Source organism: Megalops cyprinoides, chromosome 4 (assembly GCF_013368585.1).
Source record: "Megalops cyprinoides isolate fMegCyp1 chromosome 4, fMegCyp1.pri, whole genome shotgun sequence".
Classification (NCBI taxonomy): domain Eukaryota; kingdom Metazoa; phylum Chordata; class Actinopteri; order Elopiformes; family Megalopidae; genus Megalops; species Megalops cyprinoides.
This window is the reverse complement of record NC_050586.1, coordinates 36933101-36960821: the sequence shown is the minus strand read 5'-3', so window position 1 is coordinate 36960821 and position 27721 is coordinate 36933101. Positions and strand designations below refer to the sequence as shown.

General features: G+C 44.6%; 1 protein-coding gene across 1 annotated transcript in view; it reads left to right on the top strand.

Moving 5' to 3' along the window:
- The first annotated feature begins 52 nt into the window (after positions 1–52).
- Positions 53–27721, top strand: part of LOC118775934 (junction-mediating and -regulatory protein-like) — a 32408-nt gene continuing 4739 nt past the window's right edge. Inside the window, exons 1-5 of the mRNA XM_036525899.1 lie at positions 53–1622; positions 13234–13407; positions 23855–24005; positions 25232–25401; positions 25994–26159. Of these exons, the coding sequence (XP_036381792.1) occupies positions 762–1622; positions 13234–13407; positions 23855–24005; positions 25232–25401; positions 25994–26159 (1522 nt within the window). The 5' untranslated portion in view covers positions 53–761. The remainder of the gene's footprint in view (positions 1623–13233; positions 13408–23854; positions 24006–25231; positions 25402–25993; positions 26160–27721) is intronic.

The following is a 27721-nucleotide window of genomic DNA, read 5'->3' as shown; positions in this document are numbered from 1 at the left end:
CACATGCAGATGCTTACTACGTCAGCAAAGCTCGTCAGATGAAAACATTGGTATGGAGAGATGTGGAGCGAAATAGATGACCGAGAAAACATACAATTGTCCGATGAGATTGCGGGAAACAAAAACAAAACAGTTATGCGGCGACGTTCGCGTACGAATTAATCCAACTGAAGTCGGATCTCCCGGCGGCTCGAAGGTCCAGTTATTTTAAGTTTGAAGGATTCGGGGGAGAGAGACGCTGCAGTTGCGAGGGATGAAGAAAAGACAAAACATTTGACAGCAGGGCTTTCTCAGGCTGCTCACTCCGTGTCTTTGTAAACAGACCCTCACACGTGACGATCACCGTCCGCATTGTCTGAAGGGCTTTAATGAGAACACAAAAGGGGCTTCTGCAGTTAACGCTGTGTCAGGTAGCGACGCTCTTACGAGAAAGCAGGTGGAGAAGAGATGGCAACTGCGGGACCAGTTAAAAAATATTTGTTTTAAGCAGCAAGAGAAAGGCAAAAATGGCTGTTTTGTGGATATATAATGATATCTCCTGGTTAATGCAGCTGGATAGCTGCCATTTCACTTAATCGGGCTCCAGTTTACCCTAGCAAAACTTAAAGCTGGCTAATGCTAGCTAGCTAGCTAAACCTACCGGGCAACGTCCAGATAGCCAGCTAATCTGTTTGCCTTTGACTTCGTTGTCGAAACGGCGAAATTATAGCTTGCTGCTCTAGCTGGCGAGTTTGCCAACTTGCCGATATATATATAACAAGATGTCCTTCACAATGGAAGATAATTTGGAGTCGGGATGGGTAGCCGTTCGACCAAATGTTTTTGAGGAAAAAGAAAAGCACAAATTTGTTTTTATTGTGGCTTGGAATGAAGTGGAAGGGAAGTTTGCCATCACATGTCACAATAGAACCGTACAGAGAAGGAGCGTTGCCAGGGACCCAGGAGCAGAGGGGACGTCCGCTGCAGGGGCCGGAGCGACCGATGATAAACACAAAACTTTAAGAAGTCCAGTAAAAGAAAAAGATGACGGTGGTAGTCGAGCCAGGGCTAAAGGAAGACCCAGTGTCACAAAGAGTCACACTCGAGAGAAAGCAGCGGGACCCTCGAGTCCCGTTAAAGGTGGCAGTAAGGCTGGGTCGAGGGGGAGAAGCCCCACCGGACTGATGGACATTGAGATCTTGGATCCCACAGTCATCAAAGGTGAGCACCATAGCCTAGAACTTTGCGAAGTCGCGGATTCGGAAGACTTCGAAAACATCGCCAGGGAGGAATGTAGTTGGGCTGGACTTTTCTCCTTCCAGGATCTGAGGGCCATTCACCTCCAGCTGTGCTCTGTCAATTCGGACCTGGAACCGTGCTTGCCCCCTTTCCCCGAGGAACCCTCGGGGATGTGGACGGTGTTGTTTGGACCTCCGGAGGTCAGTCAGGCGGAGATGGATACACTTTGCTACCAGCTACAAGTCTACCTTGGCCACGCACTAGACACTTGTGGATGGAAGATCCTTTCTCAAGTGCTATTCACCGAGAGCGATGACCCCGAGGAGTACTACGAAAGTCTAAGCGAGTTACGGCAGAAGGGATACGAGGACGCGCTACAAAGAGCCAAGAAGCGCCTGCAGGAGGTGAGACAAAGCCAATCCAGCGCGCAGCGTTTTCAGCCTTAATTTGCGACTCTCACATCAGCTCACCTGACAAAGAATCTGTTCTCTTCCATAGAAAAAAATAGCTCAACAAATCATGTTGTAAAGGGGTAAGGCTAAGTAACTAGATGACCGTTCTGAGTTTGAGATTATGTAGTGTAATTAGCGATTCCACTTTACCGAGTCAATTTTTATGTAGCTGTCAATAAATTATGTTGAAGCATTAGACCACCAGTTATGAAAAACTGAACGAATGGAAGTAACCCATTGTTCCATTATTCCTAGAATAAAAAAAATAATAATTTGTTCCGTAATTCCTATCACGTGTTCACAGCTGATCGATTGTCTCACTCAAGATATAACGGGAATCTGTTGCCAAGTCGCAGATAGTTCAGGTATATGAAGTGTATCAATCAGTGCAATATGCTGATGTGTCATAACGCCTGTTGTTGTTTACTAGCTACGTTGCTGTTCTTTTTGCTTTTGAAAGAACTCATTTATGCAAGTATTTACAGTTTCTACGTGCCAGTGCTTTCACGCCATGATAATGTACTCTACATACAAACAATGGGGTAATTAACGTGTAATATATGATGGGCATATTACACTATGTATAGCACAGTCCCCACTATACGGTATTTTCCATTTAAGAAGGTGGCTAAACCCTGTCTAAAATCTAAAACCCTGTCTAAATGTCCTGACTCTAAATGTCCAGTCGTACTGCGGACTGACCTTATCTGACCCCAAAATATCAGTCGGAAAAAAAAAGTGTCCAGTGTTGTCTTGTGGTTTACGTTATAAATATACTGACAGTAGCATAGTCATATTGCATAAGAACATATAATCACGCTCCTATGTTTTAATATTTCTACATTGAAGCTGTAGCAGTGTAGTCAAGTTCAAATGTGTCAGTTAAGACTGTCCTGCCCTGTCCTAATTTTCCTGCCGAATAGCTTGTTATTGGATTCAGTCAAATGCTGATGCAGTCAAGCTACTAATTTTTTATTCAGGTTAAAATATCTTTGATTTTGCGCCCAGTGAGTTATTCCATCTTTTGAAGCGTTAGGCCTGTATTTTAACATTTATTAAGCTGGAGTGAGCCGAAACTTGTAAAAAAAATAATTCATAATTCTAATTTACGTACAATCGGACCTCTTTGTTCTATTACAGTATGGAAATGAGTCTGAAAGGTTGTAGTGATAGATTGCTGCCACAGAGTGTAGTGTGGTTTTCTGCCCCCCACTGATTCTTGATCAGCTGAAGTTTCCATGTGATGTTTTGGGGGTGAGGATTGAAGGTGGGCAAACTGATCCAGGATTGGCTGTTGGGGCCAGAGCACCTCCCAAAAGGGTTAGAAGCTACTTCTTTTCCCTCCCATGGTTCACAGCCAGGGGAGAGAGAGAGGGAGGGAGAGAGAGAGGGAGGGAGAGAGGGGGTGGGGGGAGCGAATGACGTAGCTCACCACACTCTCAAACACGTGGGCCTTTACATTCTCTTTGTTTCGAAAAGCCCCTGAGCTGCCATCTGTTGCTTTACATTGTGAGAAACACGATCCGGAGTGCAGAGGCCACTTCCTGAAACGTGTACACTGAGCTTCAGCCGAGGGAACGGGAGACAGAGGGGGGAAGGAGCTGGCTGTTTCGGGGAGTTTAGAACCATCACTCCTGCGGTACCACCTGAAAGCAAACAAGGCTCAATTCATTAGATGCAGAGCAGTGTTCCAGAGTCAGGGCTTGGGAATTTTGCTCCATAGGTCCGCGCTGCCTCTGGGAGTCTGTGTGCTTCGCACTTGCATGACTTTCGTCTCATTGGGATTAAGTGCTGTGGGTGTTTCTGAGGTTTCAACTCTTTAAATGACTGTAGTAATGCCAGCATAGTATGAGCATATGTTGTACATGAAATTGTAAACATTTTCGGAGCAATTTATTATGTTTTGGAATTTTTTATTACTTCTGTCTCAACCGTGATTAGGCGCAGCTACAGATAAGCGCGGTACGTTTATGATCAGTCACACAGTTGCTTCATTCTACGAGTCAGATATAACCCAAATGTTGAATCTGTAACAATGTGCAGATGCCTGCTCAGAGAAGAGGAGCAGTTGTAGCTCATTCTAATACATTTTAATAGAAGACACAAGTCCCATCTGCCATAATTAGCATATTTAATATATCACCAGTATGAAAAGAATTCTTCTCTGAGTTTGACAGGAGGTTGAGCGGGCCTTTTCTGCATTAGAAAGCGCTGTGATCTCGCTGTCTGGAGCAGGCTAAGTGCCACAGATGGCGTTCGGAAACAACAGGGCAGACCGTGTTTTAACGCAGTTTCGAGCGGAGGGGTTCTGTCCCCTGGATGAGCAGAGCGGAGTAGATTCCTTTGTGGCGGAGAGGACCGCCGAGCCCACCAGATGTCTGACCAAACAGCCGCGCGGAAACCCAATACCTCCAAGCCCGGACAGGAGCGAGAGCATCTGTCACTATCCTCCTCCCACTAACGGGCACCCTCCATTAACGGCAAATCAAACAGGTGCCTCAGCACCGCGGCCTCAATCACACCCCCCCCACCACTATCGCCAGCAGCCCCCTCTCTGTAATGCCTTTAACTGTAGTCAGCGGATGGGACGCAACGGTTCCATCCCCATGTTTCAAACGCAGGTGGTCCATCTGGACGCTGCGTGCAGCGCGAAGGCATCTAGGGGCGCTGCGTGAGAAAACCCGGGGCAGGTGATTTGTGAGGATGTAATGTTACATTTATGGCTGAAGGGGCCATGTACTGAGTGAATGCTTGGTATGTTCAGCACTCTTCCTGAGGGGCATGTTCAGTTTGTTGCTTCTTTTTCCTGGAAGAAGCCAGAATTTATTTCAAGCTTGAATTAAACGAAGTCAACACGAGGCTGATTGATGATGGAGCCCATACTTTACTGAGATGTTTACAGTGTAGCAGAGGCTTTGCGGTTTCAGACCTGAAACTAAGACCTTTAAAGATAATTCTGATTTTATTGATTGGTAGCCTGTTGTTTACTTTTTTAGATAATATGAATAATTAGATTAATAATTAGATAATTAATTAATAATTATAATTTAGATAATTTTCTGTGGCTCAAACAAAAATTAAAATCCCTTATTGATGAGGGACTGTGTGACGGAGCGCCTACAGGTCAAAGTTTTGATACTTTTTTCCTTATCAGCATCCACCGTGTTGCTAGCTGTTTGTGAAAAAGTTATTCAATTTAAGTAAAGTTGTATCTCTGTCTTGGTCAGGATTTTGAGGTTTCCTTTTTTTGTTGTTTTTTTTTGTTTTTAATAAAAGGTTAGCAATTAACCTTAAATTTGAGTCAAATACTTAGCTCAGCATGAAGTAATACAGGCCTCCAGAAAGTCGTAAAGCAGCAAAATCACAGTGCGGCTTTCTTAAACTCGGCAAGTTTCCAAAGTTCTGTTTTACCTCCCAAAAGCTGCTTATTAGCAAAAGCCATTAGCCATAGCTCCAGTCTCGCATCTCCCTGGAGAACTGTATTGATTAGTGTTATTGTGGTCACTGATGACTTTCTGCGCTGGGTAACCTTGGAGCAGTTTCTGCAGTGCTGTTTGTTTTCTCGTCCAGGAAAGGGTGTACTTCCTCGTCCCGATTTCTCCATTTATTCTGCCCAGACGGAGCTTCCTCTAGTTCGGAAAGAATGCCCGCAGCGCCTCACGTACATGTGAGAGTTTGCCCCCCTGAGCAAACACAGACTAACAGGGAAACAAAGGCCTCGGATTAAAGACCTTTGAACCGCGATAAAAGAGACATCATGTGCCAGCCAATATAAAAAAAAAAGTCTCCGCTACAGCCTCAAGGGGTTTAACTGGTGGCTGGCTGTCAGGTTTGGTTTTGAAATTCCGGCCAAAGTGGCCTTTCTGTGAGGGAGCAGCAGTGGATTATGTTTGTGTTACTGCCCGTACCGCCTGAACCAAGGGCCCGTGCCAAGCCCAGCGCAGGAGCTGACAGCAGGGAGAGTGGCCGGTTGTTTGGACTGGTGTGGGGGTTGCGCGATGTGGAAGAATTCCGCACAGGCGTACTTAGGAATGCCAAATTTGTTCCACGTGTAACGTGGAGAATTCGCTCCCATTGTCGTGCCAGTGCCTCAGTCCTGCAGAGGGATGTTAACCTTTGATGATTTTTGACTGTGCTTGATAAAAATATCACAAGGTTAAATTGTTAATTGAAAATAAAAAGATGATTGTATTTGCTGAGAAGAAACATCAGTGAAATGAAACAGGCATCAGAGGCAGTCTTGTCTCACCACCTAGACAATCTCAGAAATGTCCAGACTGAAGTGTACTTGAAACAGACAAACACAGCTACATTTGAAACAGAACTCCCAAGCAAATGCCATCTTCTTGACACAGGCCTATGCTGTGATGACAGTTTGGTAGTTTGTACTATCACACATCACATACGGAGACAAGGCTTTAGAATGATCTCCGGCAGCTGGTGTGGGGCGTGTTGCCGGATGATGTGTGTGTGAAGGGGATATGGGGGCTCTAGTGGACCCTCCTTTTGTCCCAGATAGGGTTAGGCCAGATTAGTTATTCCCAGCATTTCCAACAGCCTTCCTGCTTTCCCAGCTGATCCAGGCTGGAGGAACCTCAGCTGTCCTGGGGCGCTGATTAGGATTCCCTTCCCGGCCTGGTCCATACGTGGCCCCCTCGCCCTGTTGGGACCCCCTGCCAAGAGTGCAACCCATGCGTGAAATGTCTGGCAACCGCCTATGAGAACCCGCCTGCCCTGAAAAAGAAGGGACGCTGGCACACTCGTCCTGTACACATTGACACTTCAGATTGTCTGCAGATCAACACCGTTTTTGTTTCCTCATAGTTCTCCACTAATGTAGGCTACATTATTTAAAAACTGCTCTCCTTTTAAATACAGCCAAAACATCTTTATCAGTACCTAGTAACACTTCAGGGATGTGTGAATTTTTTGCTTTGATAAATGGAAAAAACATCTTATATCCATTTTAAGGGACACAAATTTATGATTGAGTTGTTAAGGTGAATAAAGGATACAACAGCCTGTAGAGGGTTTGGGCTGATAGTTATTTCATGTCAGGTTAGGGGTCACTATTGATCCCATGGTTGGTAGAGCCACTGAGTCAGTCTGTTGAATACAGGCCTACTCTAATAATCAAACATGGCAATCAATAACAGTTGCAGTAGTGCTTTTTGTTTACCACTGTATTCATTAGTAATGACCCTACAGCAGAAACTTAACAGCTGCAAATGCAAATAAGCACTGAAATATGCTGTGAACACAAACGGCCATCTCCCTGCTGGGCAGAGTGAGGAACATTATCTGACGTAGCTGGAGGGGACGTGCCTATTGATTGTCCTGAGAATCAGACCACGCTGAAAGAGTTACTGGTTAATCAATTGTATGAGTCACACAGTGCCGTGACCATGGAGAGGAGGGATAGTGTGGACGTCTCCTGTTTGGGGCGGTAACCAGATCCCTGTCACAGTATCTCCTGGCTGTCAGTGGGCTCTGCAGTGCCATCTCCCGGGGGGGTCATTACATTACATTACATTATTATTGGCATTTAGCAGATGCTCTTATCCAGAGTTTATTTATTTTACAATTTTATCCATTTATACAGCTGGATATTTTACTGAGGCGATTGTGGGTTGAGTACCTTGCCCAAAGGTACAGCAGCAGTGCTCCAACAGGGGACCTTTTGGTTATGAGTCCTGTTCCTGAACCACCGTGCTACATTGCCACCCTGGGTCATGTTCATTCTTGTGATTAAAATTCAAAGGGAGGAGCAGTTATTCTCATGTCTTAGAACGCTGCGGCGTATTTGAATGTCACATCTCGGCTCACTGTAAAATGAGGACCACTATGCTGCTCTTTGCGCCTCTCCCCCCGTAGCTCTGGAGATCAGACTCAAATGGCATCCAAGTCGAGTAGAGCTTGTGTTTGTTCAAACAATATGAGGCAAAAATTCAATGAAGCAATACCGCGTGAACAGCCACGGTACATTGTGAACACTGGCATAACTATGGGTGTTGTTTGGTATGATGGGAAGCTTTTGTAAAACAGGTTTACTTAGATGACATTTACTGTCTCTTAGAGATCTCATTTCAAACAGTGAACAGAGCGAAAATATGCCTTTTCTTCCCTTCATGTGCATTGTGCTGCCAACAGCACAACTTTGTGAACTTTTTGGAACGACTGACTCCACTTTATTGAATGGTGCTCAAGGGAAAGGTGTCACCTACAGGAAGTGTTGCTAAGGAAATGTGCTGAGATGCTCTGAGAGGTTAATAATTCACAGTTTGCAGGCCAGTTTGATGACCTCTCATCGTGTACAAAGTACAGTTCTGTACCCAACCACGTATCTATTGAACCAAGTCATTCCATGTACTTTTTAGGCAGTCTCATTTAGGGTGGCTTCCATTATACTATATACATGCTTGCATCCAGAGTATGTAGATGTACACATGTATTTCCATAACCATTCTGTCTGTGGGTAGTCAGTGACTCTGACCCAGCTAATAACAGTATAAATGGCCTTTTCCTGTCCATTTTGCACCACAAGCCAAACTCTGCGGCAAGCATACATGAATTGAGGATAGTCACATGCTCTTCTTATTCCTGTTCTTCCTCTGAAAAATTAGATTTTTACAAGAGAACATCATGTGACTTTACTGTTGCTGCTGTAATGGACGGAGTCCACTCATGCTTCTTTGGTTTGTTTCAGTAAGAGCAGGTCGGCTGAATTCAGTAGCGCTTTGGTCTGCAATTTAGCCAAACAATGGGCCATTAGCAGCACTCCCTGCTCTCGCAGTACTGTAACATAACAAGAGGTGAGAGAAAACCCCACTGACCAAAAGTGGTCTTTTTTAGCCTTGGATATAAATAACCTTCAATCCAGATTCTCAGGAAGTCAGATGCATAATGCAGCGGGAATGTGGGAGCCGCGCTGGGAACAATTGGTGAGATTGTTGGCGGCAGGCTGGCGTTTTTTTATCCCGCAACATCCATTTTACTTGAACAACGGGTCGCTGCAGACCGAGAACAAACATTCCCAGACCTCTGTGCGCGAAAGCCTGAAACGTCTGAACTGATAGCCACGCCGTTGTGTTGATAGTGTTGAAGTGCTTGCATAACGACCCTGCTCATACCTCTCTGGTGTGCAGATAGAGTGAGTACAGCAGTGTATTTTTAAACGTGGTCTTAAAGCAAAGTTTTCTTTGTGAAATGCTCCGCAGAGCAGTCACAGAAACGTCAAGGCTGTGCGGCGGTTTCGTTTTGGCCCCGCGCTCCATTAGCTGAGGTCTCCCTCTGCGCGCTTTAAAGGGGAAAAAAGTGCTGTCGTGTTGAATAAACTTCCTGCCGTTATTGAGCAGGGATGACCGCACTGGGCGAGCGGGATTTTTCCATTCTCACTGGGTGTGAGAAGGACATCCAGGATCTCCAGCCCTGTTTCCGTTGGCCCGAAGCACCAGAGGGCTCCCATCACCCCCCCCCCCCCCCCCCAACCCAAAACAATGCATTGCAGGTGTGCACGACACATTGGAATAGTTTACGCGTAAGATGGTAGCGCCCCATTTGTAAGCCGGCCAGGCGTTTGCAATTAAACCTGAATTTAGAGGGCTTTAGGCTTGGCTAACCACAAAGTGTTTTTCTTCTCCATTCCCTCCCTATTTTCTCAGCTCTCTCAGGGAGTGAGAAAGCTGTAGGAGGCGGGGGGAGGGGGGGGGGGGGGTAGGTCCATATAACAGTTTACCTCTGGCACTTTGTCAGTGCTAAATCCAGTCTTTCTGTCCTCCTTCCACACACATTTATGTTTGTTTTTTATTTATACAGTTAAGCTGTAACAAGTAGGTGTACCTAAATAGGCCTAATGCCTCAAAAGGCCTATATATTGACCAGTTAGTTTTATGTGAGTGGTCTTTTCATTGTGTGAGTTGTGGAAAGTACTGGCCCGGTTCCAGGAGGGAGGCTAAGAATGCTGTGGATTTAAGCCTGACCCAAGCTTGTAGCGTCCTCACTGGCCACTGGAGTCCCTTTGGCCTAGATTCCCAATGAGATTTAATCCTGCTGGGCCCCCACTGGACCATTGATTACAGTACATTAGTTATGGTAAGTGAGTGGTTTACAGTCACTCCGCGGGTGCCTTCTGCTACTGCCCAGGATTATCAAATTAGCCGACAGACAGATTCGCTCCCACAGTCCAGCTAAGCAGCTTTTATTTTTGCACAACTCTGAAACGTGCGCTTGATTTTCCATAGGCCTTTGATGCAGTTGGTTCTCGTGTTCTTTTCTTGTGTGGAGCTCTGATCCGCAAACCCGTAGCACAGTGCCTCTCTCTCTCTCTCTCACTCACACACACCAAAAATAAGCATATGGTAACATTTAGGAGTGAACAAATTAGCAATGGGTGTGGTGTACCATTAAGCTGAGTGTAATATAATTCGTGGCCATATTGTGCTTGAGTTTGCTGCCTACACCGATCATGTTGTTTTGTAGTAGCTGCTTTTATTATTCAAAAACGCTTCAATACACTGAAGGTGGAATCATAGTCTGTCCTTTTCACCAGCCTATACTCTGTGTTATGTTGATCATGATTCTGATTTCAAGGACTTACAAAACGGTTTGAACCATATACATGTTTTCTGCATTACAACAAAACCTTGGCATGGGTAATGTTTAATTTTGTTATCATTCAGTTAGAATTTAAATAAAGCTCATTTTCCACAATGTTTACACGAGAAAGAGGCAATGAATTTTAAGTGTGCATTTTAGCTTGCATGGTGTAGTTCTCTCTGGTGGCATTCACTCAACCCCACGTAGTACTTTTTCATCGTATTTGAGTAATGAATGTGTGTTTTGCGAGTCTTAGTGTTTTTCGGTTACTTCAGTAACCACATAATCTGTGATGTCATATAACACATACAGCCTAATGCTGTCTTAATTTCAATCTCAAAGTTAGGGACACAGTGCCGTAGTGGCTCCATTTGAACAGCTTTGACATCAGAAACCAGGGCTGTTATGAAACTGTGTTATTGTATCATGGAAGCTGTACCCAGCATGCCTCTGGTGTGTGCCTGCAGCTCCAGATGTGGCAGATGACAGTCCGGGCAGCGTACATGGACCTGCACAGGCTGAATCCTAATGAAAATGCAGGCTTGTTAGCGCGCCACCGTAAAACCTCTCGCTCTAAGCTGACATGGAGAGCCTATTAGCAGTTGTCTTTTGTAAGAGGGCTTTTACAAAAGCCTTATCCTACATATTCTGGGATTTACAGTGCAGCATGTAACACACAAGACACAAACCTAATTGTGAAAGCAACCCTGGTGCCTGTATTAAGGACCCCCTCAGTACAGCTTCCCTTGACTCATCTCCCACTCTGCATTTATTAATTTTTATTGTAGGTAAATCGTTTGGAGTCAGGTCACTGCTAGGACGTTTTCAGTCACTGTTGGGTATTTCATTCATAATGTGACATGTCATGCCAAGGCTGACATATCCTACTAAGTCTGAGAAAATGTCCCGCTAAAACTGAATATTTCTGTTTTCTATGTTGAACAAACATCTTAAGCTGTGGATGTCCAAAAAATGTCTAAAAATGTACACCGTGTCCAAGACAGGAGAGAAGAAAAGAAATACAGGGAAAAAATATTTAAGTGAAAACATGGCAAGTGAGACTCCCGACAGTGTGTCGTCTTGGTCGTTATGGGAGCTTTTAAACAGTGTGGCACGGCACTATGTCGCTGCCAGAGAGTGCTGGGGAAAACACTTCACCCCTATAGACTGTTCAAAAGCTTTGACTCACGTGTCAAGCAGAACGCAATAGATACCTCCCTGAGCTCCCGCTACTTACTGCAGGCCTGAAACAAAGCAGCCATAGTGGTGGCTGGAAAATTACCACCTCTCCTACCGTTGCTGTTTATCCTGGAGATTGATTGTATTTTAGGCAATTTCTTCTTTTTTTATAAGAAGCACAGCGAGCATCTCAATGTGCTGTGAAGTTTATTTTCCGTGTGTGTGTTTGCGCACGTGTGCGCATTTATACCGACTTCATGAAAGAGCATCGTAACAACAATGACAGATGGGGAATTAGAACATTATCTAGCATGGTCTCTCTCTGTGGTAGGTCCCCACACGACAAGGTCCCAGTTCTTATGTCTTCAGGTAATTTCACCTCTTGCCTAGAGGCTTTGTGTGGGACTGTTGCTAGGGGGACTGTTACACAGGTGAGGGACTGCGGCAGCGTCTAACCCTACGGTTTAGATTTCAGCGGGATTTCATTTTGTTTGGCTTGACCATTTGCAACACTGTGGGACAAAAGGTTGTGCCAAGTTGTGAAAGGAGCAGTGTCTTTCCACAGCTTTTGTTTTCTTGGCTCAGACATAGGCCGCCTGTTACCTTACCTGAAACTAGGAGGAGGTTTAAGAAGGATCAGAAACAGAGAACAATTAGAATGATCTTTATGGTGAACTCTTGTGTGGGTAGTTCATTTTCATGACACTACCAGTAGTCTGAGTCTAAACCAGTCAATTATTTGCTTTTGAACACTGATGCTTTGTGTGGCCATAATACTAACTTAAATAAATTAACAGACATCCGCATAGAGGGAAACTGCTCTTGTTGATAATTCTGGAAAAATACTCTCACCCTGGAAGAGCGTACTGAGAACTTCCTACATGCCGTATAGCAGTTTCATAAGCTGCTACCCAAGAGCCACGTGTACACATTTGCTCCTTGGCCAAGGATGCGTACAAACAGGTGACAAACCTGTAAGCTCACATTGTAGTCATAGGTTTTTGGACACGACTCGACTCTGCTCACCCTAATCAGCATCAGGTGTGCTGCCAAAAGTACGAAAACACTCGTTGTGATCGCCGAAGAGCTCTAGGGCAAGACCAATCACTCCAAAATTATGACAGCCACCTCAGGCAACTGCAGGTATACTTTGCCTCTCTTTACCTCCTCCCAGGAGCCACCTGGGTTCAGTGTTAACCTCTTAATGAGCGCATGTTGTGGTTCGTGCTGTGATTTTGCCACTCTTGTTGTTTCTCTGTAATGTTCCCCAGCTGTTCACAGCTGTCCTAGAATACAGTATTGTGTAGTGCGTAGCATAAAATCTATTATAACGCTGTATAATATAGCAGGCCATATAGTATGGAATGTAGTAGATGCAGTAGTGTGGTATAGTAGTAAGAATAAGGCCTTATAACCGAAGGATTGCCACTTAAGTTCCCTGGTGGGTCTGCTGTTGGACTCTTGGGCAAGGTACTTAAACCAGTTTGACTCAGAGAGTGTCCATCTATATAAATGATTAACATGTGAAGATCATAAGCTATGTTAGTTGCTCAGGAAATGAGCAATAATATTGTAATGTAGGACAGAATGCTGTACCATATTCTGGAATAGTATATATTTTATATATATATATATATATATATATATATGTATAGTGTACAAGTATAACAGAATATGGTACAGGATGAATAGTTAATAATGATAAAAATAAACTGTATTTTGCAGTATCCCGTGTATCCAAACATGGTGGACATGTGGACTCAACTCACCATGTTCTTCTGTCCTGCAGCTGCTGGAGAAGCACAAGGGCATGGATAGCATGGTGGAGCTGCTGGAGATCTACCAGGAGGAGGACGATGCGTACGGGGCGCTGGTGGAGGCCACCACCCAGCTCTACCAGTACCTGCTGCAGCCCTTCAGAGACATGAGGGAGCTGGCCATGCTGCGCCGGCAGCAGATCAAGGTGAGAGCCACGCGGAGGAGAACGCGCGTCCTGCTAACCTGAAGGCTTGAGCTGGAGGTGACCGTAGGTTCTGCCCCAAGAACTGACCCAGGTTCACCCGTTGTACACACAGTGGTTAACGGGAGCGTTTTGGTTAGGTAGTTAAGCTGATCCTGGAACAGCGGTTGGGAGGCAGAAAAAAACACTGAGCCACCAAGGACAACCACAGGGAGTATAAAGGCTGTGAATGTCCTCCTTCTGTAGAGACTTCCATGATATACAGAGTTTAAACAAATATAGACCCCATAGAAAACCTCACTGCTATACAGGCACAGTTGAAGATACTTGGATATGATGTTATTAGTCTTTATTTGACATAGAAACCATATGGGTCATTCACAATGGTTTATGATTTTTGAAACGGCATGATCTAATGTGCTTTTGGATCTTAAACAAGGGAATAATAACTGTTTGTTTATATGTCTGAGTACTGTACTGTAAATTCCTTTTTAAGTTCAAGTTCTTGGTGGTTTTCTCAAATGTTTTTCCTCAAGCCACATAATAGACAAACACCTCAGCTTGGCCTTTGTACAAAACCAGGGTTACAGGCCAGGGGCATAGTATGCAAAACTGTTCTGTGATACATTATCAGTCAGCTCCAAATCTGTGTAATGTTTTTGTAAATGTTCCATAAAGTAGAATTACCAATTAACCTGTCTGAACAATCTACATCATTGTGTAACATGTTTTCATTTTCAGTTGTTCATTGCTGTCCACTAGCAATTATGCAATAGCTGTAGCTATCAACTGCTAACATTACCATTGCATTTAATGAGGGTTCATACAAAATATAATGAACTAAAAGCTTTCAGTATTTGATGGTGAACATGACATGTTACGGCCCAGGTCCTACAATGGAAAATGAGCCAAGCCTTGTGAGGCCAGCCCAGCCCAGCTTGGTTTCAGCATGGTTCGGTCTTTGGACGAGGGGTAAAAGCAGGACCCTGGACCAAGGCGGCAGGTATCAGGAAGCAGACTTGTTTTCCTCTGGATGAAACCTCTATGAAATCCAGGCTTACTTACAGTATGAAAGAGAGGATCAAGATATTAGAGAGGAATGGGAACCAACTGTATCCTTCCCTCACAGACAGCCATACTCACAGAGTGCAGGATGGAATTGAAAACATCTCGTTTTCAACAGGCCTTCTCGTGTTACTCTCCCAGCATCAGGCGGATTATCTCACAGACTCACTCCGCTCTCATTACAAGGGCAGCAGAGTGACGTTTAAATGCGCAAAATGCCTGCGCTTTGTTGGCCGCGACCGCTTTGAGCAGATAACAGTCGCTAAACCAGTCTCACGAGGGGCTGATTCGAATAAAAATGTTAAGAGTTTTAGCTCCACGTTTTTAAACCTGACTGGGGCCTGGGCCTTGTTTTCTGGTGGCACAATGTTGACTTCAGGATTGTGAGCATTGCCAGTGTGGCTTTACCCCGTCTGCTCTGTGCGAGAACTCCACGGCATGATCCAACTATGTATGTGAGAATGCCACTGTATATCTGTGGTGCTCAATCTTTTCCCAAGGGTTTTAAAGATGCCTTTTAGCCATTAGCTTTGAAGGCACCCTTATCCACTGTGACTTTTAAAGCATACCTACTGCAATCTGTTTAAACAGCTCAGCTATTTTAAACAACCCTGCAACTGTCAGGGTCTTCTCTGTTGCATTTCCTTGCATTTCACAATTGTGTAATAGAAATGCATAGCTTAATTAGATATTTCCCAGATGATATAGACAATTATTGTCAACCAGATAAGTCTTAAGCATGCTGTTGTGTTCTCTAGCTAAGCATTCAGATTTAAATTTGATTGGTCCTGTTCATTTTGGTGTTGTTCAAGCATGCACCGTATTCCATACTGAGATGAAAGTTAAAGCCTGTTAGAAGCACATTATTGCTGCACAAATACAGCTCTGACATTTTTGCATGTAGTTATCAGTATTCTTTCGCATCTAGTTATCAGTATCAGTATAAAGCATAAAACAAAGTCCATCACTGATATCCATCAGAATTATAATAAATCTCATTGTTATTTGGAGTCCAACAGTCAGAAGAGTAGGGTACGTTACGTTCCTGCACGCTCAGAAACCTAAACGGAACATTTTCCCAGTCCCGCACTCCGTGGGTGTCGGTTCCCTCGGGTAGTTATTTTCGTGATCTCTTGGGTACGGCCGTCCAACACGGAGAGCAGAATTACAGAGTTCGCCTCGCTGAAGACCACATTGCCTCCCCTGCAGGCTTCTGTCCGCTCCTACCCCCTCCTAAAAAACCGGCTGCGACACAAAAGAACCTTGCCTCAGAGACTCCGAGCTCCGAGGGCAGCGGTTGGTTTGGCCCGTGCGGGAGGGGGTGGGCCATGTAATAAGCGCTTCAATATACAAAAGAACTCCTGGAAGTATTATTACAGAGCTATTTTTTTCTGCACAACACATTGCTATTAATAGGAGCCAGAGGCTATAATTCGACCATCCTGCCACTTCCTTGCTAGCACAGTGTTTTTTTTTTTCTCTTTTTTTCTTAAAGCGTGAGCTGTGAGGTTTTCTTTAGACCAGGATAGTATTTTCAGTTTTACAAGCCCTGGGAATTTTGCCTGTCTATCTTCTCTTAATAAACGACTCAACAGAAATGGGTTTCCAATTCAGAGATGCCTAAAATCATGAGAGTTTACTCTCATCTGAAAGGAGAATTGATCAAATAAGGCGACTACTCACCATTGTGCATGTCAACAAACTCATTAAGTTGTCATGTTTTTGGGGTTTTTTTTTTTGAAAGTCACTTTAAAGAACGTGCTGTTTCATTCTTTTTGAAACGTTCGACACCTTTTCGGGGAGAAATCCTTTAGATTATTCTCAGTAGCTCCTGTTGCATGTATGTACAGCAGCCTGTTCTGAAGTCGGTCGATCAACTGTAAAAAGGTGCTTGGCACAGAGCACAATGCAGAGACAGAAATTGGGCTGAGGAATTCGAGAGAAACGCAAGGCATGTGGGCGTATGGACCAACTCACTGGTTCCCAAACCGGAACACTCCTACCCCTAAGGGGTATGTGGAATGTCTCTGGACAACACTTTGGTAGTTAAAGATGCATTTTTTAGATAATCTAATAAGTAAGCTCAAAAAGTATTCAGCTTGGAATTGTTTGTGTAGTGTGCCCTTCTGAAATGTTGAACTACTTGTCCTTGTACGTTTGTGACTTATGACCTATGCAATTGCAATTCAGTTTGGGGTAAAACCAGCCATTTAATTAGGTGCTATTTAGTCATTTATCAGACATTCCTTGTCAGAGTGACTTACAACGTAGAAGTACGAAGTGAAATCTGAATAAAGTTCCGGGTGCTGGCGTCTGTCTTATGGTAACTTGCGCTTTGCGACGGTGTGTGTGCAGTGTGAGGGGAAGGCTGCGGAGGCGCGATCGGCCGCTATCTGGACGGGTCAATGCAGCTCTGTCCCTTGCCCGTCTCCGGAGCTCCCGCTGACAGGCCAGTGCGCGCAGGTGGGCAGAGCTATTTCCAGCACGCGCCCCGCACATCGCTGCTGCTGGGGGGAAGTTCTCGCAGCCCTAAAAATAGGCCTCGCTGCCAGCCGTCGCAAGAGGGACAAGGCTGCGGCCTTTACGTCGGAAGAGGTCTTTTTCTGTCCCGTCGCTCCCAAGGGCTCCTATGAGACAATGCAGCTCGTAGCGCTCACTGAGTGAGCGAATGAGTGAGTGAAAGGCCCCCTGTGGCATGAAGGAAAAAACAAAATGTCAATCTTCTGGCCGCCTTTATCGGATGGATCAGACAGTGTACACAGCCATTGGGGGGTAAAGGAGACGGTGTTTCTCAAATCACAGTGAAGTGTAGAATAGGCGTTTGCTATATGCTGTGCACATAATATAAAATATTTAGATGTGTATATCGAATTTACGACCACATTTAGATAACATAAAAGTTTTCTAAGGAAATTCATGTGAAGAAACAGGGAGGAAGCACAAAGGTCAAAACCCATATTACAACTCACTTTAATCTCTTCACACAATGCTGCCAATGCTGCCCTCTTCTCTCTGGCAGTGGGTCATGTTCAGTTAAAGCACGCCTGCCTTTACTATAGAAGGAAACAACATTCAAAACCTTATGCAAACACAAAGAGCAAACAGGATTTCTGACTTGAAGGGTTTATTCCACTTACTACGGCTGGGGCTTTGTATGGGGCATCTGGACCCGACACAATGAGAGGGAAGGAAGGATATTTGTATCTAATTTGCATGCTGTTTTTTTTTTTTGCCCCGCAGTGAAACTGAACATTCAAGTGCAAACGGGCGACTCTGACATTTTAAAACCCAACTCAAAGGTTCGGCTGGTTCCCGAGCTTCAGTGCCACTAGTGGCACCTCGGTAATTTGGGGCTGGGTAGCGCTCTTGTCACCTAGAACAAAGGCACACCTTGATTACAGTCTGGTGTCACTTACGCCAGATTCCACTGTTCCTAATGAAGGAAGATATCAAAGGGTCACACGTAGCAGCCAGGCCTAGCTCTTTTGTAGAATTACTGAGTGTGATGGATACTGTAAATTTCAGGCCAGGACAGAATGAACTAAATGCAAATAAATGTGGAGTATTGAGAGACAGAGTAATAATTGGGGAATTGATAGATATTAAAAGATTTTATTCTTATACAAGGAAATAACGTGCCATAAGCCTTCTCATCCAGATTGTCGCTGCTACTTTAAGTTAGTTTTAGTGACTGTTTGGCCCTTAGTAGCCTAATTTATTTTATTTTATAGAGAAAATTAGTTTACTTTCCTCCTCATGGTAACTTATTCCTGATCTTGCTTTGTCTTTGTTTTTGGATGAAACATCAGTTTAGACACATGCATTTATGTGTCATCATTTGTTGCCAGTTGAATTATAGATGGAATTTGTTGGAATATGGCCTTTACGTTTAGGACAACACAGCATCCAGTTACAGATGATGTGGTTTCTCATGTTTACCAAAAGAGCAGCTGTCTGTCAGAGGATCTAATTCTATCTTCTCCCAGCTTCTCCCCCCATGGGTGGTTTTTGTGTGAGCAGCAGCTCCTGATAGACTCTAGGTATGTATCCTGAACAGGCTACCTCCGGTCTTTAGCGCTATAACTGAAAACACATTCTCTGCCACACTTGGAGCAGGGGGGCACCTCTGGAATCAAGTAACTGAAAACAGACCAGCTTGGCCGCTGAATGCTAACATCATTCTCCAGACGTCCAGAGCTGTTATTTGGATGTCTTCCATCTTCAGAGCCAGCAAGGAGGCCCCCAGCCAGTCCATTTCCTTATTCCACCGCAATTACCCTGTTTCAGTAGGATGCAGGACAGCTCCATCAGTGCTGATTTTATGAGCATCACCAGCATGAGCAATCATTTATGGAACTGTTGTTCAGTTGCTATCAGGAAAGCATTCACCAGAAACATCATTCACACTGAATGTTATTATCTTGCTGTTTTTTTCCCTTTGTCCCCATTTGAAAGAAGATTAGGATTTTGAGCTTGTTTGCCAGGTAGTTGCATGTTATAGAACTTAAATTTATGGCGATCATATCTGCTTAAGGGCAGAGTCTCTAAAATTGAATTTTTATCAGGCTGACTGCTGTCTTTTTATAGGGTCTGGACCTGATGGCTTTGCGGTTACAGGCCTGTTTTTGAGGGTCAATCTCAGTATGTCACACCTCCCAGCTGTTTGTTACCACATGCTTTACTGTACCAGGATGCGAAGCCCTAAACGTGCTAAAATTCTCAGGAGGTCCTTGAGTCGAGAAACTGCAGGGCCAGGATGTCACTGTCACAACCTGTCACATGCATATGCTTATGACACAAAGCATGTGTCTGTGATTCAGGATGTAACACTACCATTAGAAGGGGGTACTGATAACACACAGCCTGTATTCCCCCACATTTCCTGCTCTGTCATAAGGGTGGGGCACGATTCCCCCTCAGCAATGCCCAGTCATGACGGGGGTGCTCCTCGGCCTCTTGTACTGAAGGCATGTGATGTCACAATGGGCAAAAAACCTCATCAGCAGTCTGTACTTCAATTATTGCAGCGTTTAATAAAGCCTCCATTTAAAATAAAATGTCGAACGTGACCGGTCCCTCAGCAGCTGTCTGTTATTAAGGAGGAAAGCGTAGAAGAGCGGCTCTCACGACATACGCCGCTGTAGCTCCCGCTGAATGAATGGGCAGTCTGTGAGGGATTATGGGATACGGTGGCTGAGGTGCCTGCGTGGGGGATGAATGAAACATTGTAGACTTGTCTATTGTGAGCTGGAGTGCTGCCATGTCAGAGCGAGTCTCCTGTTACAGGCAGTTTGAGAGAGCCATGAATAAGTCATGAAGCTTTTTCTGCTCATAAGTTTACACCTAACAAAGGAGGCTGTTCTCCGCTGCTTCAGTGGTTAGCTTCTTGGTTTTGCAGGCCATTATGTCAGCGATGAGAGGGCAGAACGGAGTGGTAAAAGACAGATCTGGACTAGAGGCCAGAAAGGTTGTAGGTGCCCTGTTGGTGTACTGTTGATCATTGCCATTGAAGTGAATAAGTGTAGAATTCAAATGTCGCCCTGAACATTTTGTGTGCATTTCGAGGGTCATTTGTAATGTTTAATCCTAGCTATTAAGATCTCGGAGAAGACATTTAAAGTTTCTTTGTATGTCAAAGATCATGTTTGGTCTTAAAACTGAGGTAAGTGTAGAACAATGAGTAGACAATGTACCTGAACTTTTGACCTAATTCCTCTATCTAGATGAGTAAACTGGTACGACGACTTCTTATCAGTTAAAATTTGTTTATGAAATAGAGAGTTAGAGTTTTAAGAGGTGTCATCGAAAATTGCTGAACAGGCAACTTATGGTCAGTCCTTTTGGAATCTGAGGCCCTTCTAAACCTTGATCTACTTAATTAGAGAGGATTTATCTCTAGAGAATGCCATCAGCACTCTACTCTAGCTTAAAATGTAGGTAAACCCAACTGTTGAGGTATACCATGAGGTTTACCATACAAACACACAGCATTACTTTACACATCCATTAAAAGATAGTGGGTAGTGGACTATTATCAACAAAAACAGGCTGTGAGATCTGACGATGATAAAACACCTTAAGTTCAGTCAGTCTGATAAAGTGTAGAGGATACAGATGTAAAAGGTCCATTTGCGGATGTGGATGGTTTGACTTGCCCTGATAACCTATCCTGCGGTATGTGCTGTGGTGTGTGGGAAAAGACTGATTTCAGGGGCTGCCAGTCAGTGTATCAGCAGTGCAGATTATCGCGTGGACTGGCTGAGTGCTCGTTTAAGGCCAACGTTTTTGCTTGGCAAGCTCATCGTTCCTGTTTTGCAGGATTTCCCCCAACTTTCTGTTTTTGGCCTGGACCTCTCTCACACCTCACATTCAGCCAACAGCCTCAGGTCAGAGTCCACAGCTAACAAACTGCCATATTCAAATCAAGATGAGATTCCTACATGATTGTAGGACGACTGATTAATTGCCAAGACGCTCATCTTAAAAAGCTTTCTTCTACTGTTGTTGGAAACAACATAATAACAGGTAATGTTTCTGTATACTCAACTGAGACAAATGATGGAGTAAGTGTCACAGTTACATTTGCTGTTGTCAGTTAATTGTTTGTGTACAGATCAGTTAAAAAAGTTAACCAACCAGTTTTGACCTATGTTACCAACAACACTGCAGTGAGCTGGCTTGTGGAATCGTTTGTATGCTCATATGATGCTCAGGCTAAAAGAGACCCATGATTTGTTGTAGTTCACATTCCTTAGCTTGTTAGGTCAGGGATGAAAAATGGTGTTTTCTGATTTGTGCGTATGGACCTTGACCAGACTGGAAAAAGTGCACGGCCATCAATTTCTTTATAATCTGGCATTAGTCGTTCAAAATGCAGTCACGGGACAGGATGGCAGCTGGGTAATTTAACAAGAGTAATAGATGGTTAACCACCCTTCATTCACACTTAGTAGGGGATCGCCTATTAATGATGTCACCCCTTACAATGCATATTTCTCAGCCCCTTACAATACTGAGAGACTCTCCAGAGCTGTATCTCTACCAGAGAGAGCTGAAACAGCTCTCTCCTATTAAAAAAGGCAAAGACGTCCTTAAGGTGATCCCCCCTGCAGAGTATCTCTGAGAGGACGTTAAGTTTGATGCTCTGCTGTAAATATACGCCAGTGTATTAAGTGTAAATTATGAGCTTTCGGCGCCCCCTGCTGTAACTCTCCACCAAAGCTATGGAGTGTGACTGCTGACTTGTATAGGACCTCCCATCAAGTCTATATGGCAGGACTCACTGAGTGTCTTTCTCATTGGTTAGATTTGGAGCCGGATTGTGAGTCTACTTCCCTTGTTTCAGGAACCCCTATTAGGCATGGTCTGAACTGAGATCTTCCGCTCCCCTCTCGCACTCAGCAGTCATTCAAAGCCGTTGTGTTCCCATGGAGAGGACTCCGTGGCAAGAATAGCCAGCTCTCAGAACACACAGCAAAAACAGTGTTTGAAAGACTCAGTATACCTTGCATTGGCTGACATACAAAGAGGAAGTCTGCTCTTGATATTATCCACGTTGTTGACTATTATAGTATTTTAATTACCCTTAGACAAAAAACACTGGGGCAAACAGATCACTACTGGTAAGTACATGCTAGCTCTTTGACCCCCAGTGTCGATTGTCTCAATCAGGTTGTTGATGTCGACTGTAGATCTCCTTGAAACGCCTAGTGTTGTACGATGTAATGCAAAAACGTTACTTGAGATTGTACCAGAGATTCTTGTTATCCTTGACTTGACTGCTATTCAGAAATAAAAACGGGTGACCACAAACCAAATCTAACAGCCATTCCTTCTCTTCTGGCATGTTAATTTTCGTTCAAAATTGAAAAGTATAGTGAGTTTATGACACAAAGTCATCGGTGGCCAAAGAGATGGTCGTACTCATCAGCAGGTAAACCGCCAGCTCAGCGTGTGGGCCATGGAGCCGTTTAGTCACAGACAGTTTGGCCTCATGTCAGCCTGCAAGGATTCAACCAAGATCAGAAGGAAATTAAACCAAACCATGTGCTCTCAGTTAAAGGCTGTAACTCAGCCGTGGGGAAGTGGCGCAAAGTTCCGCTGAGAGGTTTGGCTAAATTCTATGTGGCTGACAGAAGCACAGTAACGTCAGATACCGTGAAAAGCCTTTCAGCTCTGCATTTGACATTAATCAAATGAACTGGTTGTTGGATGTTGGTCTATCAGCAAGAGAAATGAGTAGCCTTGAGTCTGTTAATTAATGGGTGTCTAGACCCAGTGAGGAAAACCATTCAAAATGCAATTGAGACGTTTTCCATGACATCCTCATTTCACTATAATTGTGTTTCCATTCAAGGAAATGTAAATCGGCGCAAAGCGAGTGTACGTAATGAGTTGAAGATTATCGGTTCTATTAATTTTAATTTTCCCTGCGTCTGGAATCAGGAACACATGAGGCTGTCCTCCTGGTGGAAACATTATACATGTCTGTTTCTTCGAGAGTGAAGCGAAGGATCCAGTACCCATGTTTGAGGCATATTTCTGCAGTGAGATCACGTCTGACAGACAGAGAGCTGGTGGTCCCTTTCCGTGAGAGGACAGCTACTCCCACGCTGGGTGTGGTGACATTACAGTGACGGGACACATCTGCCCCATGGCAATGTCGACCCAGGCCTCCGCTGGACCTCTGCAAACAAGCAGATGAAACGATTAAAAGAGGAATCCATCAGCTCATGCCTGCAGACCATGTGTGTGCAGTGCGCTTTCTTGTATGAATTTACAGAGAAACATCTGCTTGCGATTTAGCGGAGATATTAGCATGTGAATGTGAGTTTATGGGCACGTGAGGCCACTAAAGGCCGTGGGCAATTTATGTTTTGTTCCAGCTTCGAAGCTCAAGCGAAGCTCGCTCTGTTTTCATTCATGTATTTATTAGCAGCTTTGTGTTTATGCAGGCTTGCTTTACAACTTTAACAGGGCTTTCATTCCCAACGGCTGATTTTTTTCGCTACGTAAAAAAAAGTCACGTTCCATTAGACTCAATGTACCATGTGCTTGCGTTTTCTGTACCCAGCTGTGTTCACGTGATTTTGTACCTGCCGTATGATCACCCAGCCAGGTTTCTTGTTGGGTTTGGTCAGTTTTCTACTGCAACTCTGTGATTTCAGCCCTGCCAGTGTAGAAATCCATCAGTGCTCACAGACCAACCCATGCACCCACCCTAAAATCATTGCTTTGCACAGTCCTGTCACAGACTGTCAGACAGTTGGGGCAGGTAAACTATTTGGCAGCCTCTGTCTCTCACTTGGGTCATCCACCTGAGTTACCAAAGACCTTGGCTTGTGTTCAGAGCACAGGGTTCACAACGCTGCCCTCTCTCCCCCAGATCTCCTTAGAGAATGACTACCTGGGTCCCCGCAGGATGGAGGGTTTGAGGAAGGAGGATGCGGACTGGCAGAAGAAGGCCCATGAGGCCGTGCTCTCCATCCAGGACTTCACCGTCAAGTACTTCGAGATCACAGCGCGGGCCCAGAAAGGTAACCCAGAGGTCCACACTACATACACTTTGACTGCAAGGGATCTGTGGCCTTGTGGGCATTTAAGGCTTCATTCCAAACTTTTGGTACCCACTGTCTATCTGCCTTTCTTTCAGTGAAAGACTTTTTAGTGTGACATTTAGCTGACACCAGACAAAAAAAGGGGAAAATCTTAAGGTCCACTAAATGCATGCAGTAACCTTCCTTTCATGGTCTCTCATTCATTTCCAGTCATTTGCAAAGAAAGTAGACTAAACAAACTATCTAATAAAAGGGAATTTGGAGTAGCTTATAAACAGTAAACATGTTTGCTCTTAATGAGAGCCCCATCAGACTGCAGCACTGCCTCAATCGACATTTGTCAGTGCCCGACAGTCTCGGCCAAGCCCTGAATAGGGCATGCAAGATTAAGAATTCATTTAGGGGAAACATCGATTCATGCTATCGATTTTCTCTGTCCGTTTGGTGTTTCCTTTTGTGTCAGTTCATTCACAAACTGAGCAGGAGAGAATAATAATGATTTGACACCACAATGCAAGCACTGTTCATTGAGTCTGTGAAGGAGTATGGGCGTTTATATTTAAACCATCTCACTAGAAAAGAAATGAATGATTTCTGAAGCACTTTACGCTAAAGGAAGACATTGCAATGGTTTAATAAGACCAGCAGGTGTCTCTGTGTGTCAGCGTTGAATGAATATGTCTTGTGTAGGCTGCCACACTGATATAAACCCTTCTCTGTCAGAAGACATATTAAAATAAAATAATATTAGAATATTTATTATTAATGATCTGAGTTGCAGCTCTAAGCTTGGATATATTCATGCGCACAACTAGCCTTTGGGATCTGATTGTGTCTCACATACTTGCACAGAGGACGTCTATCTAGTGTACTAGTCCAGGGTTCAAGCATGTGTGTGTGAGTGTCTAGTGTACTAGTGCAGGGGTCAGGCTTCTGTGTGTGTGTGTGTGTGTGTGTGTGGTTGTTGGGGGGGCGTTGGTGGAGATACTATTACAAGGTAGAAGACCATGTCTGTAGAGCAGGGGAGAATAGTGCATGAAAAAGCCGTCTGACTGAGAGTGTGTGGCTCTCCCCCAGCACAGGGTACAGGTAGTGAGCGCGTGGCTGCATGTGTTCAGGAGACAGAGCGAATGTGATCTAACTGTGTGTGTGTGTGTGTGTGTGTGTGTGTGTGTGTGTGTGTGTGTGTGTACCCCTCTCCCCAGCGGTGTACGAGCGCATGCGCGTGGACCAGAAGAAGTTCGGCAAGGCGGCGTGGGCCGTGGCGGTGGAGCGCATGGAGAAGCTGCAGTACGCCGTGTCCAAGGAGACGCTGCAGCTGATGAGGGCCAGAGAGATCTGCCTGGAGCAGAGGAAGCACGCGCTGCGGGAGGAGGTACCCACAATGCACCGGGACAGTCTTTCGTAAATAATCCACATATTTACCACACCCAGCCGCGATTCGTTCCCACTGTTTTCCATTGCCTTCAAAGCATTTGCAACCATGTCAAGTTGTAATCTGCAGTGCAGAATACAACATTGTATTTCTGTCCTCTGTGACAACATTAGGTGGAAATTACATGTTGAAATTGATAATGGCAGTATGGTTTTAGCAGAACAGAGTTAAATGACTCTCACTACTGTTCTTCCGTCAGTGTGCCCTAATATCCCTCACTAACCCCAGAGAAGGTAGACATTTTAATAACCTTCAAGAGGAAAGGGATTTGTGAGCAGCAGCATACACACATAGCATTGTGCAAAGAGGCAAATTGCACATGAAGAGAAGTTATAGATACAGTAATAAAGTAAAAATGAAAGTGAGTGTGTCTGTGAGTGAATGTGTCTGTGAGTGAGTGTGTCTGTGAGCGAGTGTGTCTGTGAGTGAGTGTGTCTGTGAGTGAGTGTGTCTGTGAGTGAGTGTGTCTGTGAGTGAGTGTGTCTGTGAGTGATGTGTCTGTGAGTGAATGTGTCTGTGCTCCGTCTCACAGATGCAGAGCCTGCAGGGCGGTGAGGATGCCATGACACGGCTGGACCAGCTGGAGGCGCTGTACTACGAGCTGCAGCTGCAGCTGTATGAGATCCAGTTCGAGATCCTCAAGTACGAGGAGCTGCTGCTGACTGCGCAGCTGGAGAGCATCAGGAGACAGATGACAGGTGAGTGACGGAGGGCTCATTGGTGAGCTCTCTATCCAATCAAGCTTTGAATTTTGAATTGTTTGATTGAACATATTACTATTCTTTTTCTATCCCTTTACCTCTTTTACCTTTGTGATGAGGAAAAATTTTATGTAAATATTACTCTAAACTAAAAATGCCTGAAATCAAGGTTGAAATGCCTGAAATCAATTAAGGTTGAAAAGGTCTAAAATTAAATACAGCTCAGCATCTTGGCATTCTAGCCCTAGCCGTAGCCCTAGCCCTCGAGGACCTTTCAGAGTAAAAAAAAAAAAATCTGTGGTGCAGCCATTAGGGAATTGTTCAAAGATTAGAAAGTATCTTCTGTTGATAATTTTAAAGGTGGGCCTGAGCCACACTGAGAATCCAGTGTGCTTGTGTGCACCAGATTAAAATGATAAATTCCCAAAGTTGCTGAGACAAAATTTCTGCGGAAAATTACAAAATTTACAAAAAATTTTCCCACCCTTTGCAACCCTATTCACACCTTATCTTTGAAGTGGCAGGCAACCTGGAGAAACGGGAACTAACCTTATAGAAAACTAATATTCATGAAACTCTCTATAAACATATTGGTAATGAAAATGAATTACATCAATGTTAATATTTGTCATTAATTATTTGCAAAATTATAGGAATTTCACTCAGCAGAATGTTCCAGATGTGCATTTCAAAGCAGAGACACATTAAGATGACTTCCAGGGTACCCTTGGTGATTTAAATCCCCTGATCCCAATGGCCTGCTCTTAAATATTAAGCAGAACCAGTCTGGTGAAGGGAGGGCTTGTAGACGGACGTTTAATTACTGCGAAGCACACAGCCCTTCGGTCGCTAGTGCCCGGCCGCTGGTCACAGCGTCGCCCGCCCCAGCCTTTTATCGGAATGAGACGCCTACTGGTGAACAGGCCCGACCATAAGTGCTTTAAACCCAGTCTGTGTTTCAGCTTCGGTCGAAACTCTAATTATATTTCCCAAATAAAGGAGGACGGAAGAGTAAACAAGGCTTCTGAGCGCTGCGCGGCGGTTTCGCCCAGGCCCAGAGTCGACCTCTAATTACTCGTGGGGATGGATGTGGAGGAGATCTGCTGGGAAATACCGCTTCCTGTTCGTTTCTCTGAATTCAGACCGGAGAGGGCTTCAATTCAGGCACCATAAATGCTCTCGTTCCCTCGCCAAGGAATCCTTCATTTCGCTCTGCTGGCATTCCGCTCGTAACAGTGTGGGCTGAATAGGAAATCTATTTTCACAGAAGAGTGCGGTTAGCGAAAATGCATAGTAAAGCGGTCAAATACGTCGTCCCGTGGCAGTCGTCTTCCCTTTCTGGTATCGGAAACAATGGAGGCAACGTAACGCTTCCAGTATAGGAACGGCGAGGCACGACTCGATGAGGAAATGGGCCAAGGGTTTTATTGCGGGAGCGAGGGCCTCATCTCTGACTAACAGCTGTGTGATTACACCGCATTAGATCTCAGATGAAAGCGGGCCTCTGCCAACTTCCTCTCAGGGACTCTCGCAGTGGGCTGCGCTAAGCAGCTTAAATC